Raw genomic sequence first — 17,548 nt, 5'->3', positions numbered from 1 at the left:
CACCACCCCTGCTTGCTCCTTGGAATAGGAGGAGGATTTACTTAATTTGATTAGTAAAATCAGAATAAAATAAGTGCTCGTTCGTGGCTTAACCTCTGCAATCAGGCTCTCAGGTCAGAATGTCCTTGAGTTGAAATGACCGTTTTTCTCTTACAAAGTGAGCAGAGCTGTTTAACAGGGGCAGACTCGCAGGCCTACCTTGCTCTTAATTTCTAGCTTCCAAATGAATTGTGACACAGGCCATCACTCTCAATGACACTGGCAGGGTAAGTAGTGTGCTTTGCAGACCCAGTCTTCCCCATAGGTATCGAGGTATAGATTTGGAGCTGGAAATAGTAGGAAGCCTCATTAGGCCTTAGCCTCAAGCCATGTTCTTCAATCCAGTTTTACTTATAATAAAACTGATAACACGTTTTCCCCTCACATGGATTTTTGTGTTTGTTCTCAGTCTGATGCAGAACTGGAAGGAGAAAAGCAACTCACACTCTCGAGCCCTAACAAGCAGCAACAGTGACTGTAAGAGTAGTATCTGAGTTTTCAAAACACTTCTTCATTTAACAGATGTGGAAACTTGACTGGGAGTGGTGAACACACACTACAATATACAAATGATGTATTATAGAATTGTACACCTGAAACCTATATAATTTTATTAACCAATGTAACCCCAATAAATTCAATAAAAATAAAAAATGAATTAACAGATGTGAATGTTGAGGCTTTAAAAAAGTTTTCTGTGATCTACCCAGGGTCAAAATAGTAGCAATAAGTGGCATATCCAGTACTAAAGTCACAATCTTCAGTATTCTTTTCACATGTCTGAGTATTCTCCTTTCTTTTATTAAGGCCAGTGAGGCCCTTACGGGCCCCAAGGTCGAGAACGACAGTTGCTTTGATAACTTTACTAAACTAAGAGGAGAGGAAAACAAAATCTAAGAATCTTCTTACTCTGAAATTGAGTTTTACTGAGCTAAACCTGATTTTTTTTTCAGATAAGCCTTTACCTAAAAATCAAGAAACTGAAAGAGATTGTCTAAATAATATTTGAAACAAAGTTTAAATCACAGATAGAACATGATTATGACTGTTTTCCTATCTGGATGGAGTGGCCCTAAGGGTGGGCTGGCACAGGGGACATAAAGCTTCCCCTGACAAGTAAGTGGGTGTCACAAAGTGTTTCTTCTATGATTTGATGAGCTGCTGGAGTTTAGCTCTACAGAAGTAATTCCCTCATAGTGTTTCCCAGTCACAAACTCCATTTCTAGCTTGAGATCAAAGGGTCTCCCCCTGTATGACACCCAGAGGAGATATCGGACCTCATATACCACTGAGTTAGCTTGCTACAATCATGTGATACTATTAGCATGGGAAAGCCAACTCCTCTTGGTTATAGATACACTTTCTGGAGTTCAAATGAATCAATCACATGCCACAGGGCTAGCCAACTTGAAATGATTATATAGGTCTGGTAATAATTAGTTCTGGTTCTGCCACGAATTAACCATGTTCCATCTCTAGGTCTCAATTTCTTCATTTGTGAAAATGATGGAATTAGACGAAGTTGCCTCCAATTCTAAAATATGATTCAACATCTACCATTAGACTCTATGTTACCAACATGTGATGCTGACTCACACTTTGTGTCTGCTGAGAAAAGAACTCCTAAAAACTTAGGTGGAATGAAGTCACAAAATCATTCCAAAGCTATGCCAATAGTTGGGATAACTTAAGAGAGGGTATTTGTATTTTTCTGTCCTGCCTCTTTTGTACCACCCTCAACCTCCTCTCCTCCTGACAGTCCTTGAAGATGAAAAAATTCATACTGAGTTTCTATCAGACCTGAGAAAGAAAGAAGTCAGAATACCTTTTTGATTGTCTAGTTATCAAGATATGGTTTTATGTCTTGAGACAGTAATCAGATAAAAATGTCCAAAGACTGAAGAAACTGAGTAGGGCTATTAGTCTACTCTTTTTCTTATTTTAATTCTATCTGAAGGAACAATAAGTCCTTCTTGCCTTTCGCAATATTACAATTCAGCTGACATGCTAGAAATACTACACACCAAAATATAAAATGGTGGCATTTCCCCTTCTTTAAAAGCAATCAATGCTTTCATTTGTGGACTTCAAAGTACATGTGAAATAAAAGTCTCAGCCCTGTGATTCTGAGGTAAATCAAAGGGTCGTAAGTGTCATAGAAAAGCTTCTTGGTTCACTGTCCTGCTTTTAGGTAAGAAAGGAAAAAAGTACTCCCAGGCTGATGAGTGCTCATGTCATTTTTATATTTCTCTTCCAAGTGGGCTTAAACAGCTTTCCCTGATAACTCATTCCAATATAGTTCTTCCGTCTGTCTGACTGAAACTCTCCTTGCTGCTTTGTAGGCCCTCTTCCTTTTATTAATCTAGCCTTAGTAGTGTTGGAACTGTTCACTGTCTTTCATATTGCCAAGTCTCATTTTGGTTATAGAAATTCTAAAGGGAACCTTGAGAACTGAGTTAGGGGTCTATAATCAAGTTTAGATACAAGCTGGAGGTCCTTGTCATATCATAACCTTGCTGGTGATGCTAGTCTACCTTAGTCAAAGTCATTTCTCCTTTCTGGTTATTAGAACCTCTTCTGTGAAATGAAATGAATATGAAAATATATTGAGATAGAATCACTACACTAATGAAAATTATTGAATCAAAAGGTCTTCCTGCAGATATTGAACTCTTGGGATTCAGTCATTATTGCAAATGGAAAATGGTTAAAGATCCCTCTTTTCATGCTTAGCTATTCATTATTTACATGAATACTGGCAATTCTGCTTAGTACTAGGCATCACATATTTAAGTGAAAACCTATCTTTCAGTACAGGCCTATGAGCGAAGACAATGGAAACAGGACTATATTCACACCTGGATGATAACTCTGGTATCATAATTATCCCCCCCTTTCAGAGAATTGACACCTTCTTTGGGTATTAGTGTACCATGATGCTTCTTAAAAGAATGCGTTCTATTTTTGTCATCATCTGGTTGGCCTCGTGGATTCTTCCACTTTAGTGGAAATATTTGAGAAGAGGGTTGATATCTCTTATTCCTACAAATCCATGTGGATCTCAAGCCAGGAGACAGCTGGAATCTTCTGGACAGGGACTTGGAATTACAATTTGTTAAGGGTTTAACAATCTTCTACTCTTTGGCCATAGAGTATCATCTGTATGAGTGGAATCACTGCAATCTTAGACAATTTGTGTAGCTGCAGCATCACTGAGGAAACATTTCCATGGGGGAAAAGATGAAATTTGAGCAAACACACTGAAGAATCTGAGCTTACCTTAAGATAAAAGCTGCAAAGCAGTCAGATACACAAAAAAAGAGGTTTTGGTCAAATATTGCAGTAATATCTAATCCAGATTACTGATCTATTTCACAAAGGAGTTGGGGCAGGACATCCAAACTCCACCTATCAGTTTCCCTTGGGCACTCATAAAGTTTCATCTAGTAAAGACGCAAGGATCCCATTAGGGCCAGGAATTCTTTTCATAAGCACCAGATTTGATGTGTGGTTGCTCTAAGGATATAATTTCATAGATGTCTGAAGTTTGACCTTTAGGGAAAAGTGAGGTAGTCAGTTGATCAACATTAGATAGCAAGTGCCCAGTTTTGCACACAGCTCCACCTTGGGAGTGAAAAGAGAGTAATAGAGAAGATTAAGGCAAAGAGAAAGCAATTCTTCAGCCAAATATGTGATCAATCAACAAATATTTCTTGAGCATCTATTGTATGTAAGACATGTGAGTCAGGGGCCCTTCTAATAAGGGGCTGATGACTGAATTGAAGGACTAAGACATATTTGTATGCACAGATAACCAATAGTTCAAGGTGGTCTATAATTAGCGTCAAGTGATTGATATGAATATAATGGTTTCAGAGATACAATTGAACGATTCAGACTAGGATGATCAAGAAGGCTTCTTAGAGAAGGTAGGACTTGTACTAGGTGCTATCAGTTGGACAGGATTATAATAGGTGCAAGAAAAGGAACGGCATGCTAGGCAAAGGAAATGGCATGAAGTGAAGTAGGCAGGCACAGTGCCTATTTGGAGAAAGCAGCAGATAACCTTGGCTGAAATAGAAGACTTGTTTGGGGGATTAGCAGGAAAAAAAGCTGAAAAGAAAGAACCATGGCATCTCAGAGTTTTGAGGAATCCTAGAAATGATCAAATCCAAGCTCTGCTCACCTTATTCTCACACAAACATAGATTTCCCTAGTGTGACACCAATGTTTAATTTACATTTTAGTAATGGATTCAGATTCCTAATATCTACAGACATAGTAATTATGGCATAATAGTTAGAGATGGGCTTTGGAGTTGGAGGCCTGGCCAAAGTACTTGCTGGGTGTTCACCTTTGGGTATTATTTAACCTTTATTTCTTCGCCTATAAATATGGATAATCGTATAGTTAAAGTGGAGGTAGGGAGAAAAGGAGGAAGAATGCTTGAAGGAGACAAAAGAAAGATGATCCTGCAAAGTGTAATGCCAAGGAAGAGACAAGTAGAGAGAATTCAAAGAAGAGGTTGTTAACAGCATCAAATGAAGCAAACAGGTCAAGGTGGTCGAGACCTGACAAAAGGCCACTTACTTTGACAATTTGAAGGTCACTAGTGACCTTTAAGAAATTACTTTTATTATAAAAGAAGAGAGGCAGTTTGTAGAAAATGATGAGGTAGGAGGGGTGGGAAAGGAAGACAAGAAAAGAAAAAAAGAATTTGTAGTGAGTGACTGGAGCTGCAGGCAAAGACTCCTCCCTCATTTGTTGAGATGACAGAGAAGGCGGACGATGAAGAGGCAGAGAGAGGGAGGGGAGGGAGAGAGAGGAGGGCTTTGAGTCAAAGGGTCACAGGGCTGAGTGATGTAATGGCTACATGTGTATCTCAGCTTAGAACTGAAATGGCTTGTGGCTCCTTTAAGAACTTCCAACCCTAGCTTTTTCCCTCCTTGCCAAGATGCAGGGAATGGTGACAAAGGAAAAAGGAATTTCTGCTTACAAAATATCTTTCCTCTTCCTTTTTTCTAGTACTGCATAGGAAGAAAATACTATTATAAAGTAATCTGTGCATTTACAATACTGTAAGATTGCCAGCTGAACAATTATAAGACACTCCCTATATATTAAAACCTCATTAACTTGGGCTACAGTAATTTGAAATTTGTGGTAATTTAACCTGGGCTAGTTACCTTCATACTTACAAAGAAAGGGTTCAGTAAACAAATAGTGAGAAAGATTTCAAGGGAGCTGATTCTGCCTGCCAGGGGCCCTTTTTGCCTATTTTAAAGAACATACTGTTTTTTAAGAACTTCAGCCTATTCATTATTTGAATGCAAATTGATTCGGCTAATTATAGATTAGCATAATCTACTGCTAAAATCCTATATCAGCAACAGATACTTTGGTCTAACTGAATATGCTCATTAGAAATAAAACTGCAATTGTTTAAAGTTAGTTCACAGCTCAGATTAATGCATATCTTCTTTCCCTCATGAGTTAAAAACAGTTCAGGAGGTATTACTCTAAACTAGCACATCAGTTATCACCAACACAGTGGAAAAACTAGTAAGTGATCAAAAAAGGTCTTAGAGCAACCAACACAGATGTCTTGAAGTTGATACCCTAAGTCCTGTAACTCTCTCCATAGCAGGTTCTTTTACAGCTGATTTAACTCTTACTTAACATACTAATCTGTAACACCAATTTGGAGAGCTGGTGGGCTTTTTAAAGTTCCTAATTGATTAGGAGAAAACGGGCTGCTACTTGAAAGGACACAGAGAAACTAGAAGTGACTGCAGACTGCAGAAAGGAGACAGGACATGTGTAAAATGTGTCTGTAAATAAATAAAAAAACACCAGTCTAGGACAATTTAGTGTAGAATTACAAGACCTATATTCCTTACAAAACCCTGAAAACTATAATAGAGTATTATAGTGCAGTACAATAGCTAATGACTAAAATTGTGTCTCTGAATCATGGGTGAGGAACCTTTTTTCCGCCAAGGGCCACTTGGATATTTATAACATCATTTGCGGGCCATACAAAATTATCAACTTAAAAATTAGCTATGAAAAAAGCTCCTAGATCTATTGAATTTCGAGTCCCGCCTGTGGCTGCCTTGGCAGAACCAGACCAAATGATTCTGCAGGCTGTATACAGCCCTCAGGCCAGATATTCCCCACCTCTGCTCTAAATGATCAAGCGAAGTTTAGATTATGTTAAATATATGCCTTAAATAGGCAGATAAGTTTATAGGGGATGATCACTTAGTAAGGTGTATAAATGTCTAATCACTATGTTGTATACCTGAAACTAATATTATAATGTATGTCAACTGTAATTGAAAAATAAATTTATTTTAAAATGGAAGATAAGTTTATATGACTTGTAGCCATAATGGTTAACCTGAAAATGTGATGCTTAAAAAGATGAAATACATATTATCCTATGATAATAATAAAATAAAAGCAACATTTATTCAGTGATTAATATATGCAGATATCATGCTAAGCTCTTCACCTGTATAATTTCATTAAATTTAACTAACAATGCTAAGAAGTAGGTTTTATTTTTATTTTTACTTTTTTAAAATGAAATCAGTGGGGTGACAGTGGTTATTTAAATTATATAGGTTTCAGGTGTACAATTCCATAATAAATCATTTGTATATTGTATTGTGCGTTTACCACCTCAAGTCAAGTCTCCTTCCATCACCATTTATTGCCCCTAGACCCTCTTCTACTTCCACCCTCACCCCTTTCCCTCTGGTAGGTACCATCCTGTTGTCTGTGTCTATGAGTTGTTTTTTCCTTAATACCTTTACCTTTTTCTCTCAGCCCTGTAACACCCCGCTCCTCTGAAAGTATTATGCTAAGTGAAATAAGCCAGTGAGAAAGACAAGTGCCATATAATTTCACTCATATGTGGAATCTCATGAACAAAATAAATTAACAAATGAAATAGAAACAGACTCATAGATAAAGAAGTCGGTTTTAGTATCACTTCCACTTTACAGTTGAGGAAAGTGAATCTCGGAGAGGTTAAAGAACCAAACCAAGGCCACAGACAGAGATAGGCCTGGGATTAGGACTCAGGCCAGTTCCTTGGCTATATACTATGCGTTTCCAGGGGTCCAGAAAATACAGCTCTCTAAGAATCACTATTTTCTTGAGGGCTCCAACTAGTTAATGTTTTACTGTATTTTTGTATTCCAAACTTGTAGTTAACAAATATCTTGATTTATACCCCAGTACTGGCACAAGAACAGGTATATAGATCAATGGAACAGAAGAGAGACCCCAGAAATCGACTGATGCCATTATGCTCAATTAGTATTTGACAAAGGAAGCAAGAGTAAGCAGTGGAGTAAAGATAGTCTCTTCAATAAATAGTGTTGGGAAAATTGAACAGATACATGCAAAAAAAAATGCAACTAGACTACCAACTCACATCATACACAAGAGTAAACCCAAAATGGATAAAAGACTTAAATGTAAGTTGTGAAACCATAAAAATCCTAGAAGAAAACATACAAAGTAAAATTGCAGACATCTCACGTAGCAGAATTTTCACTGATACATCTCTTAGGGCAAGAGAAACAAAGGAAAAAATAAATGAATAGGACTACATCAAACTAAAATAGCTTCTGCACAGCAAAATAAACCATCATCAAAATGAAAAGGGACCCACTGTATGGGAGAACATATTGGCCAATGATATACCTGATAAGGGGTTAATTGCCAAAGTATATAAAGAACTCATACAACTCAACAAAAGGAAGACAGTCAATCAAATTAAAAAATGGGCAAAGGACCTAAATAGATGCTTTCCCAAAGAAGACATAGATGGCAAATAGACATAAAAAAATGCCCAATGTCACTAATCACCAGAGAGATGCAAATTAAAACTACAATAACGTATTACCTCACAACTGCTAGAATGGCTACCATCAATAAATCAACAAACAGCAAGTGCTGGCGAGGGTGTGGAGAAAAGAGAACCTTAGTCCACTGCTGGTGGGAATGCAGACTGGTGCAGCCACTATGGAAAACAGTATGGAGGTTTCTCAAAAAATTAAAAATGAAACTGCCGTTTGACCCAGTGATCCCACTTCTAGGAATATATCCTAAGAAACCTAAAACACCAATCAGAAAGAATATATGCACCCCTATGTTCATAGCAGTGCAATTTACAATAGCTAAGATCTGGAAACAGCCCAAGTGCCCATCAGTAGATGAGTGGATAAAAAAGTTGTGGTACATTTACACCATGGAATACTATGCATCTGTAAAAAAGAAGGATCTCTTACCCTTTGAAACAGCATGGAGGGACCTGGAGAGTTTTATGCTAAGCGAAATAACCCAGTCAGAGAAAGACAAATATCACATGATCTCATTTATATGTGGAATCTAATGTACAAATGAAACTGATGAACAAAATAGGTCCAGAGGCATGGATGCATGGAACAGATTGACAGATCTCAGAGAGGAAGGGGTTGGGGAGGAAAGGAAGAGATTAACCAAAGAACTTGTATGTATATATGCATAACTCATGGACACAGACAATAGTGTGGTGAAGGCCTGGGGTGGGGCTAGGGGCTGGGTGGAGGTGGGCAAAGCGGGGGAAAATGGGGGATATCTGTAATAGTGTCAACAATAAAAAATAAATAAAAATTTAAAAAAATATCTTGCCCCGGCTGGTGTGGCTAAGTTAGTTGGGCATTGTCCTTTGCACAGAAAGGTTGCAGGTCTGATTCCAGGTCAGGGCGCATGCCTGGGTTGTGGGCTCAATCCCTGGTCGGGGCATGCAGAAGGCAGCCTATTGATGTTTCCTTCTCACATCAATGTTTCTCTGTGTCTCCCTCTCCCTTCCTCTCTCTTTCTCTAAAACTCAAAGTATATTTTTTAAAAATCTTGATTTATAAGCAGAAAGACCTATGATCTAAGAGTCAGATATGATGTTATATGTTTGTAAACATGTTTTATGTTGTAAGTTAAATGTAAAAGTAACAGGAAAAAGCCCTGGCTGGGTGGCTCAGTTGGTTAGAGCCTTGTCCCGTGCACCAAAAGGTTGCAGGGTTTGATTCCCAGTCAGGGCACATACTTAAGTTTTGGGTTTGATCCCTGGTTGGAGTGTGAAGAGGAGTCAACCAACTGATGTTTCTCTCACATTGATGTTTCTGTCTCTCTCAAATCAACAAGAACTTATCATCAAGTGAGGATTAAAAAAGGGAAGTAATGGTAAAAAAATACAGAACAAAACAAAAACAAAAACACCATGAATAGGTCTGTTAGGTCCATCCCAAATTCTCAGATCAGTCTCTATATACTAAGGATACTATTTTCAAATTAATAGTCAAGCAACAAAGAGATGAAATTTTAAAATATCAAATCATCAATTAAGATCTGGTTCTCTTATTGTTTCCCCATTCGTTTTAGAGAATTTAACATGAGAACAGGCCAATGGGAGGCTGTTATAGAGGATTCAGGAAAATCTATTCATCAGCTGTTCTAAGAGGGCATAAAACACATTTGGGCATAGCGTGTACTTCGGGAAACGGGTAGGGTGGACAGATGCAAATATCTTCATTAGTAGTAAAAGTGCGGGGGCCTGCCACATGCACATATAAAGAAAAATGTACAGTGAAACCATTCACTCATACAATTCCTTATACCTAAATCAATGTTCCTTACTTATCTCTTCCTGTCTCAAGCCTAGCCATTCAAGGGCCAGCTACAAATGTCATGTCTGCTGTGAAGTGTCACAGGAAGCTCCTGTGGTTTTCTTTCTTTTACACATTCACCACAGCACTGATGATTTTTTAAATTAGAGTTATTTATGTATGTGTCCCCCCTTCTCCCATCTCACCATGAGTTCCCTGAAGGCAGGGGACTTTCTCATTTACATAGTTCCTACAAATTCTAGCACAAGGCCTGCCACATACCAGGCCTAGGAAAATGTTGAATCAATAGCACTGGCTTAAGAAAGTGCATTACCGCCTAGCTTACCTGAAGGAGTATTTGCTCTCTTTCTTTTCTTGCTTGACTCCCCTCCATTCTCAATGAGGCCTTCTGTGACCAAAGGGCCACCGGCACTACCAAACTGCAGGGGTTCGTTGTTGTTGGCAGGGTCAAAGGGCAGCTGGTTCAATCCTAAAGAAGAAAAAGAAGCCAAATTCCAGACTCCATTAAGGACTGGGATGTCTCCAGATTTTATTATATGAGTCACTAGAGGAAAACTCTAAATCTTAAGAGTCTAGGAGTAACCAGTGAATTCTTGAAACAAGTTGCCCTCTATAATTTTTACAGATCTTATTGACAAATACAATGAAAATAAAGGTTCTTATAAGACTGTGGCTCTGTCATTTGTAAGATCCCTCCTGTTTCTGGGAAATTAACATGTTTGTCCACAAACTGTCAGTTATCTTCTCCCTTCTCCCTTAAAGAGATAGGACCCTCTTTATTTATTTATTTATTTATCCTTACCCAAGAATATTTTTTCCCTTAGCTTTTCAGAAAGAGAGAGAAACACCGATGCGAGAGAGACACATCGGATTGGTTGCCTCCCGCTCTTGCCCTGACTGGGGCGGAACCTGCAACCACGGTACCTGCCGTTGGCGGGACTCGAACCTGGGACCCTTCAGTCTGCGGGCTGATGCTCTAACCACTCAGCCAAACTGGCTAGGGTGATAGGACCCTCTTTAAATGTGGCTATAGTTGAACCCACTCTTTCTTTGAAAAGCTCAGCCACGTATTCCATTGATTATCCCTTGACATTTTCCCATGTTTTCATTGCAAGGGTTGTTGAATTTATACAGATATACTCATTAGACTATCCTGGTGTCAAAGTCTCTTCCAATGATGATACAGAGTTTTCCAAAAAAGAAAACCATAATTACATAGCAATGAGAAAAGGAAACAAAGATACAGAACTAGCAAAGGGGGTTTATTCAGTAGTTGAGGTGTTGGGGAGTTATGACCCAAGTTTTGGGAAGTGTTAATCACATCCTCTTCAAATGATGTCAGAAGCATGGTCATTTACGAGTAGCTGTTACGTCACATAAAATGGTAAAAGTCATTTTCTGCTAAGTCTTACACAATTCAGCCAGGGATGAGCAGAGATAGTTTGTTATTCCTCTGGCAGCAGCACCTGAATTCTCAAGTGCTTCAATTAAAACTCCCTGAAACGTGGAATCAAAAGCCTTGTTAAAACCCAATGTTAGGCAATCTCTCCTGAGCCTTTTAATCACCGGTTCTCTAATCCTATCAGAGGAATCAGGTTGGCCTGCCGTGGCTCATTCTTTAACTCTCAATTTTTCTATGACCCAGAGCTATATAATAATTCTTGAGGCAATGTTGTGAAATATCAATAAAATCTTGGGATCCAGTCAGGCAAAGGTCAATCGAGTTTCAGTAAAATGAATGCTAAGGTTCTAACAAAATGACTTTATATTATTGTTTTTAATAAAAAGTATCCCTATACTAACGTTTCAGCCCACACAACAAGTACCATTTCTTCAGCAATCAGATTCCACTTGGAACACCTCCATTAAATATCTCCTGGGACTTGTCAAATATCCTTCCTTTATATCATTTGAGTAACTAAGTGAAATAATGAAAATTTGCTTTTGCATCTTAAGTCAACCATTCACTGTATCACATCTATGTCCTATTAATTCCCTACCATGACTAGAACTAAAGAAACAAACACCAATTCCTTTGTATTAGAAAACACTGAGATCATGACCACGACTATTTTCAAAGAACACCAGATGTTTATATAATTTACAAATAAAGATGTTTCCTTTGCCTAAGTAGTCCCAGAGTCAAATATGATTAGTGTACTATTCCAAACCTTTCTTGGTATTTCTTTCTGCAATATCATACTGACCAAAACAAGTTCCATGGAAGATTGAATGGTATAGTGGAAACAGTATGTGCTTTGAAGCCTGATATATCAGGGTTCAAATGCTGGCTCTGTCCTTTACTCGCTGAGTAGCTTTTGGCAATTCTTGTAATTTCCCTTAGTCTTAATTTTCAAAATGTATAAAAGGGGGTTTATAACATTGCACAGAGTTGTTGCAAAGATAAGCACACTATATACATATATAATACTTTGTATAATATATATATTTAAAATTATGATTATCTTATTATTCTAAGTAAATTAAAATAAACTATTCCCCTGTAAGTTTGTAAGCTTCCCCCCAAAAAGATGCCCCCTCCAGCTATCCCTGGTGCCCAGTACCATGCCTGCCCTATATGGGTATTGAATGAATGAATGAATGAATGCTCAGTATGGTAGGGAGAGGTGACTCATTCTATTAACTCATGCAGTTAAAGACTTGACAGCTGATAATCAAGAATTAATGCCACAATTTAAAAGTTCTGATGCTGATTATATCAACATTACTTGACATAATTAGATTTCAAATGCATCTTCATCACTTGAGTACTATGCTGCAGGATGGTAAAATCTTGATCAAAAGGAATGCTCAGGGATTAGGAGGTTCTGATTAATAATGGGTAATCAGGGAATTTTTTCTTATTTTTTTGCATTTGTTAATTTTACAGAATAATATATTAATTCATTTCTCTAGCTTATTAAGTAGATGACTAAGGATCTTACAGAGCTTCAGAGCCAGAGCCATGATCTGTAAAAGGAGGTTAATAGCAGTACCTTACTCATGGGACTATTAATAAGATTAAATTAGATCCTGTATGTAGAATAATCTGCATCAAATCTGGCATATAGCAGGTGCTCAATAAATATTAACTGCTATTATTATGATTTTGAATTTCCATTTTTAATTTATAGAATTGTTGATGTACAATGTGAGGAGACTGTTCTGAATTGGTATAACCTGATCTAAGGATATATCCTACTTTCTTCATTAAACCTTTTCATTGATGTTTGTACCTTTTTCTAAAAGTTGAAGGAGTCCAGGAAAAAAATCTGATGAGTTAAAGGTATTCAGTCATAGACACTTGACTATAATCATGCTTGCCTTTTACTTAGTCCCAGATGATGCTCTGGGGATTTAGGTATTTTGTTCCTCATACTAATATACAGATTTTTGATTAGGCACTGAGTAAGATTGAGATTTCAAGTACTTTCTGTGTATCCACCTCACATGTGATATAGATATGTGAAAATCTTGATAATTCAGCATACCATCTCAGGCTTTGTTTCTTATAGAAAAAGATCTCATATCAAGGAGAAAGAGAAATGCCATTCAGTAAGCTGATTCACTGAATACAAATCCATATTTTATATTGTTCAGGACCCAATACAGTCTCTAAAGATTTGTAGTTGGAGAACAGGGGCTATAGAAGTATCAAAATCCTATGATACTTTTATTGTATCCTAGCTACTAGCTGCTTCCTAGCAACTTTTATTGTATTGTTTCAGTCCTCCCTTAGGACAGCACTAAATAAATCAATAAATCAGGAAATCAATAGGTACTAATAGGATCTTTTCTGTGTCATGTACATATGATCAATGTTGAATGCTGTTTTAAGTAAAATTGCACCATCAAAACTATTTAAATTCGACAAAGAAAACCACCACTTTAATTTCAAGAATTCTTGTTGCTAAAATTTCAATTATGATTTAAAAGTAAGATATTATGAATTACAATATTGTACTTCTCACCCAAACTATAGAATTGATCTTTAAATCTCTATGGAAGTTATTTCTACCATTTTCTACTATACATGAAGAAACTGAAAATAGATTAGGAAGAAACTTTTGAGGTTATCTAATTCATTCTTCTATGCAAAACAGGAATCATCTATAAATTCCTGACAGGCCTAAATCCAGGGGGCACTTCTTAGCCTGAGGATCATTCCTTGCAATGCTCCTGGGGATTCAGCTTGTTTTCCTTACCTTCAAAAAAACTACCACCTACTCTATTTTGAGGGTTCCTTTCATCTTCTGAAAGCTGCCTAGAATGCATTTTGTTTAACTGTTAACTTACTTACAATCCCTAAAATAAGCACATGGATGTCTACCTTTTTAAGGGTTTTACTGATAATCACTGCAAGAAAAATAAATGAGGGAGTCACAAATAATTAACAAAGCAAAGTGAGAAGTTTCCTAAACTCTTATACATTTCTTATAGTCCTTGCTTTTATTCCTGAGGATAAAGTTAGGAACACTTTGAACCTTGATCATCCATTTCTCCTCATATCTTGTGCCCTCATGGTCAAAGCCTACAAAATGTACAGCTTGTTGAAAGGGAAGCACAAATTGACATGATAAAGGAAAATAAATATTAGTGTTATAGATTTCTGCTATTTCTGTACCTTATTATGTTCACAATTAAACAAGTCCATGTGATAATGTAATTTCATCTAAAACCAAGTTGACCAGTTGTTATTTCATGCCATGAGAGAAATACAGATTATCTGACTTAACACACCTGAGGCCACTTTACAAAGTACTGTATGCATACTGGAGAAGGGTGGGGCTGGGGATTTGGATAATGACTTTTCTGATCGCATGGAACCAGGGGATTTAAAATCTCAAAATGAAGTGTGGTTCTCTGCGAATCCTCCAATCTGCAGGTCAAGGAGTTCACAGGCAGTGATATCTGCCTTACAGATGCAAATGATTCCTGGGCTTTGAGGAAAGCATTGAAGAATTTCCATGATTCTTGTGAAAGAAGATCAATGATCTCTTTGTGCCCAGCTGCTGTAATAGTTACTGTCACAATTCACTTTACAGAGCTTTCTACTATCAGGTCAAATTAGGACTAATCTTCCTGATGCAATCTAACACTTTTAATGATTGCCCCAGGTTATAGCAGGGAAATGTGACCCTGTGGGTCCCCGCCACTTCTTATTTGCATCTGTGGCCCACAGACTTAAGATGGTATAACCTTAGCAAAAAAGGCACACAATTCTACTCTAGTTTAGTTCCTTTGAAAAGAAAATGGTTAGGTCCTGAGAAATCTGGTAAATTCAATCCAAGGCAGAAATTTCCAGACAGATATTTATGTTGAAAAACATATACTAACAATTTTTGTGCAAGAGGAATATTATAATTAATTTGTGTATAAAACAAATTTCTATAATCTGAGTCCTATTTTCCAACTGACTTCAGTTTAAAATCAGATATGGGTCTCCAAGGTAAGGGGAAGAAAAGGATCTACAAATTAGTCTTTAATTCACAACATTTGGAGAAATAAGGGGTTAGGATAATGGCCAGGTGCTTAATGTGCTGGCATGAGCTTTTGTAAGATTTATCCATCTCTGGGAGCCCCTCCTCCTTCCTCAGTCTAGCCCGGAAAACCTCTGACCCCATATTTTCAGCTCTCACTACCCAATGGCTCCATCTGCTACTTCTTGAGGAAATATTTATAATGTCTAAAAGAGTTGGACTGCAATATCACTCTGTAGCCACAGAGGTTAGAGGCCAAAACAAATAAGCATTTCTCAGTTCTAGGTCTTAGCTGATATTAAACAAATGAAACCTACTTTGTGAATTTTGTGAATTCAATATTCTGTATAACTGGTTTAGCTGCAGCAAGGGTAACTGTAAAAGACTGATGGGTTAAGTGAAAGCGAAGGGAAGTGATGAGAAAATAAAGGACCAAAGTCCTCTTCTACTAAGGGGCTTGCTTGAATGGTGGTGAACATAAGACCAACAGAGCAAAATTTACCCTTAAGTCACCTTTTTCAAGGTGTGATCATGTCACGGTGGATTTTCATTGACTGTGATCTTTCGGCCACTTTTAGTGACTACCCAAACTACTTGGTCAGGCATTCGAGTCCTTCATAATAAAGCTCCACGCATTCCAAGCCTTGTCTCCTACTGTGCCCTAGCTTACACTGTACCCCAAAACTTCTTGAACTTTAATGTGAACACATGTTCCCTGGGGATCTTGTTAAAATGCAGATTTTGATTCAGCAAGTCTGGGCTGTGGTCTGCTTTTCTAACAAGTTCCTAGATGATGCTGATTCCAGTGGGAAACACACTTTGATTAGAAAAGGCTGACACTCTAGCAAAAGGGGAAAAGGGGGCTACCTAGAATTCATCAAATCATTACAGTACTTTCCTACCTCCACACTTTTGGTTCACGCTGCTCCTCCACCTCCTTCTTGATTTCCAGCCTTCACAATACTATCCTTCCTTTAGGGTTTATCTCACCCAATCTAATACGTAACACACAGCATGGGGCAGGGCCATAGGGAGAACTACCATTCACTGGCTATTCAGAATGTGCCCTGTTTACATGCATTATCCCATTATTTTATTTTCTAGTTATTATTCCCATTTTACAACAAAGAAAGGGAAACTTACAGAGTTTAAATAAATTTCCCAAGGTCACACATCTAATAAGCAGAACAAGGAACTGGGGCTTTTTTAAGTTCTAAAACATTATTCTGGCCCTTCTCAGACCTTACTCTGTACTTTTCCTATGCATTTTAGAGCATGTCTTCTGTTGAGGTTCGCTGAGTATTTGTCTTATCCTTCCTTCCCACTACCATTAAGTTGTAAATTCCTTGAGGGCGGACATTCCAGTCACTTTTAAAAGTCTCATCTCCTCCAAGATGCCTAGCATTGTGCTTAGTACACTCCAGAAATGTGTATTAAACTTAACTTGGTTACAACTTTGGGTGCACTAGCTGTGTTTCCCGTCTCAGACACCAAGAAACCTGCTTATGGGTCTGTTATGAAGGGAAGAAGGAAGTATGATTTGGGGTTTTGTTGAGCATTCCTGGTATCCCATCTATTCTAGGATTCCTGAAGATTCTTGAGGACGTAATGGTAGACAGACTATCATATACTCTGCCTCTAAACTTGACTCTACATAACTTCATTCTCCCTTTTTAAGAGGCAAAACAGTCCTGCCATTGACTAAGATCCTTATAGGAGAAAACACTGTGAAGGAAACCCCATATATGAATCTTCTCTTAATAGTTCTATGGACACAAGGTTCAGATTCCTGCTTTACAAATTACAGTCAAGAAAAGGCAATCCCTGGAGATGTACTGTCCAACACAGTTGACTTATCTGCATGCAGTCATTTAAATCTAAGATTAAATGAATTAAAATTAAATAAAATGAAAAGTTCAGTTCCCCAGCTATACTAGCCACATTTCAATTGCTCAAGATCCACACGTGGCCAGTAGCTACTGTATTAGGCAGCACAGAACATCATATGTATTTCCCTTATCACAGAAAATTTTACTGGACAGTGCTTCTCTAGATTCAAACCCACATCTGCTACTTGCTAGCTGTGCCACTTACAAAGGGTGTAAAACAAGTCATTTGAACTCTGTGAGATGGTTTCTGTACTGTAAATGGGGATGACAATGCCCCCCCTTACAGGGGAGTGAGGAAAATTAAATGAGAGAATGTGTTTAGGGTCTAGAGCGTATTAGACACTAAATAGGTGCTAGCTCCATTCTAACCCAATCAGGAATTTATATGAACTTGCCTCCTAAATGAAGTAAGAGAATTAGAGTAGTGTGGCTTCTTAGGCCTCCAGACTACATCCTATTT

General features: G+C 37.8%; 1 protein-coding gene across 10 annotated transcripts in view; it reads right to left on the bottom strand.

Moving 5' to 3' along the window:
- Window positions 1–17,548, bottom strand: part of ENOX2 (ecto-NOX disulfide-thiol exchanger 2) — a 300,480-nt gene that overhangs the window by 192,989 nt on the left and 89,943 nt on the right. For 5 of the 10 annotated variants that reach the window (XM_081126174.1, XM_081126177.1, XM_081126175.1 and 2 more), the window contains one exon: window positions 10,045–10,188. The exons of 2 other annotated variants lie outside the window; for them this stretch is intronic. Coding sequence is in view for 1 of the 8 variants with exons in the window: in XM_081126170.1 (XP_080982296.1) it covers window positions 10,045–10,188 (144 nt within the window). In the remaining 7 variants the exon portion in view is untranslated. Of the gene's footprint in view, window positions 1–10,044; window positions 10,189–17,548 lie in introns of those variants that run through there. 3 more of the 10 variants (XM_081126172.1, XM_081126173.1, XM_081126178.1) reach the window with 1 other exon arrangement.

The sequence above is a fragment of the Miniopterus schreibersii genome (assembly GCF_964146895.1).
Source record: "Miniopterus schreibersii genome assembly, chromosome: X".
Taxonomy (NCBI): Eukaryota; Metazoa; Chordata; class Mammalia; order Chiroptera; family Miniopteridae; genus Miniopterus; species Miniopterus schreibersii.
Note: the sequence above shows the minus strand (reverse complement) of the source record. Positions and strands in the feature narration are given on the sequence as shown.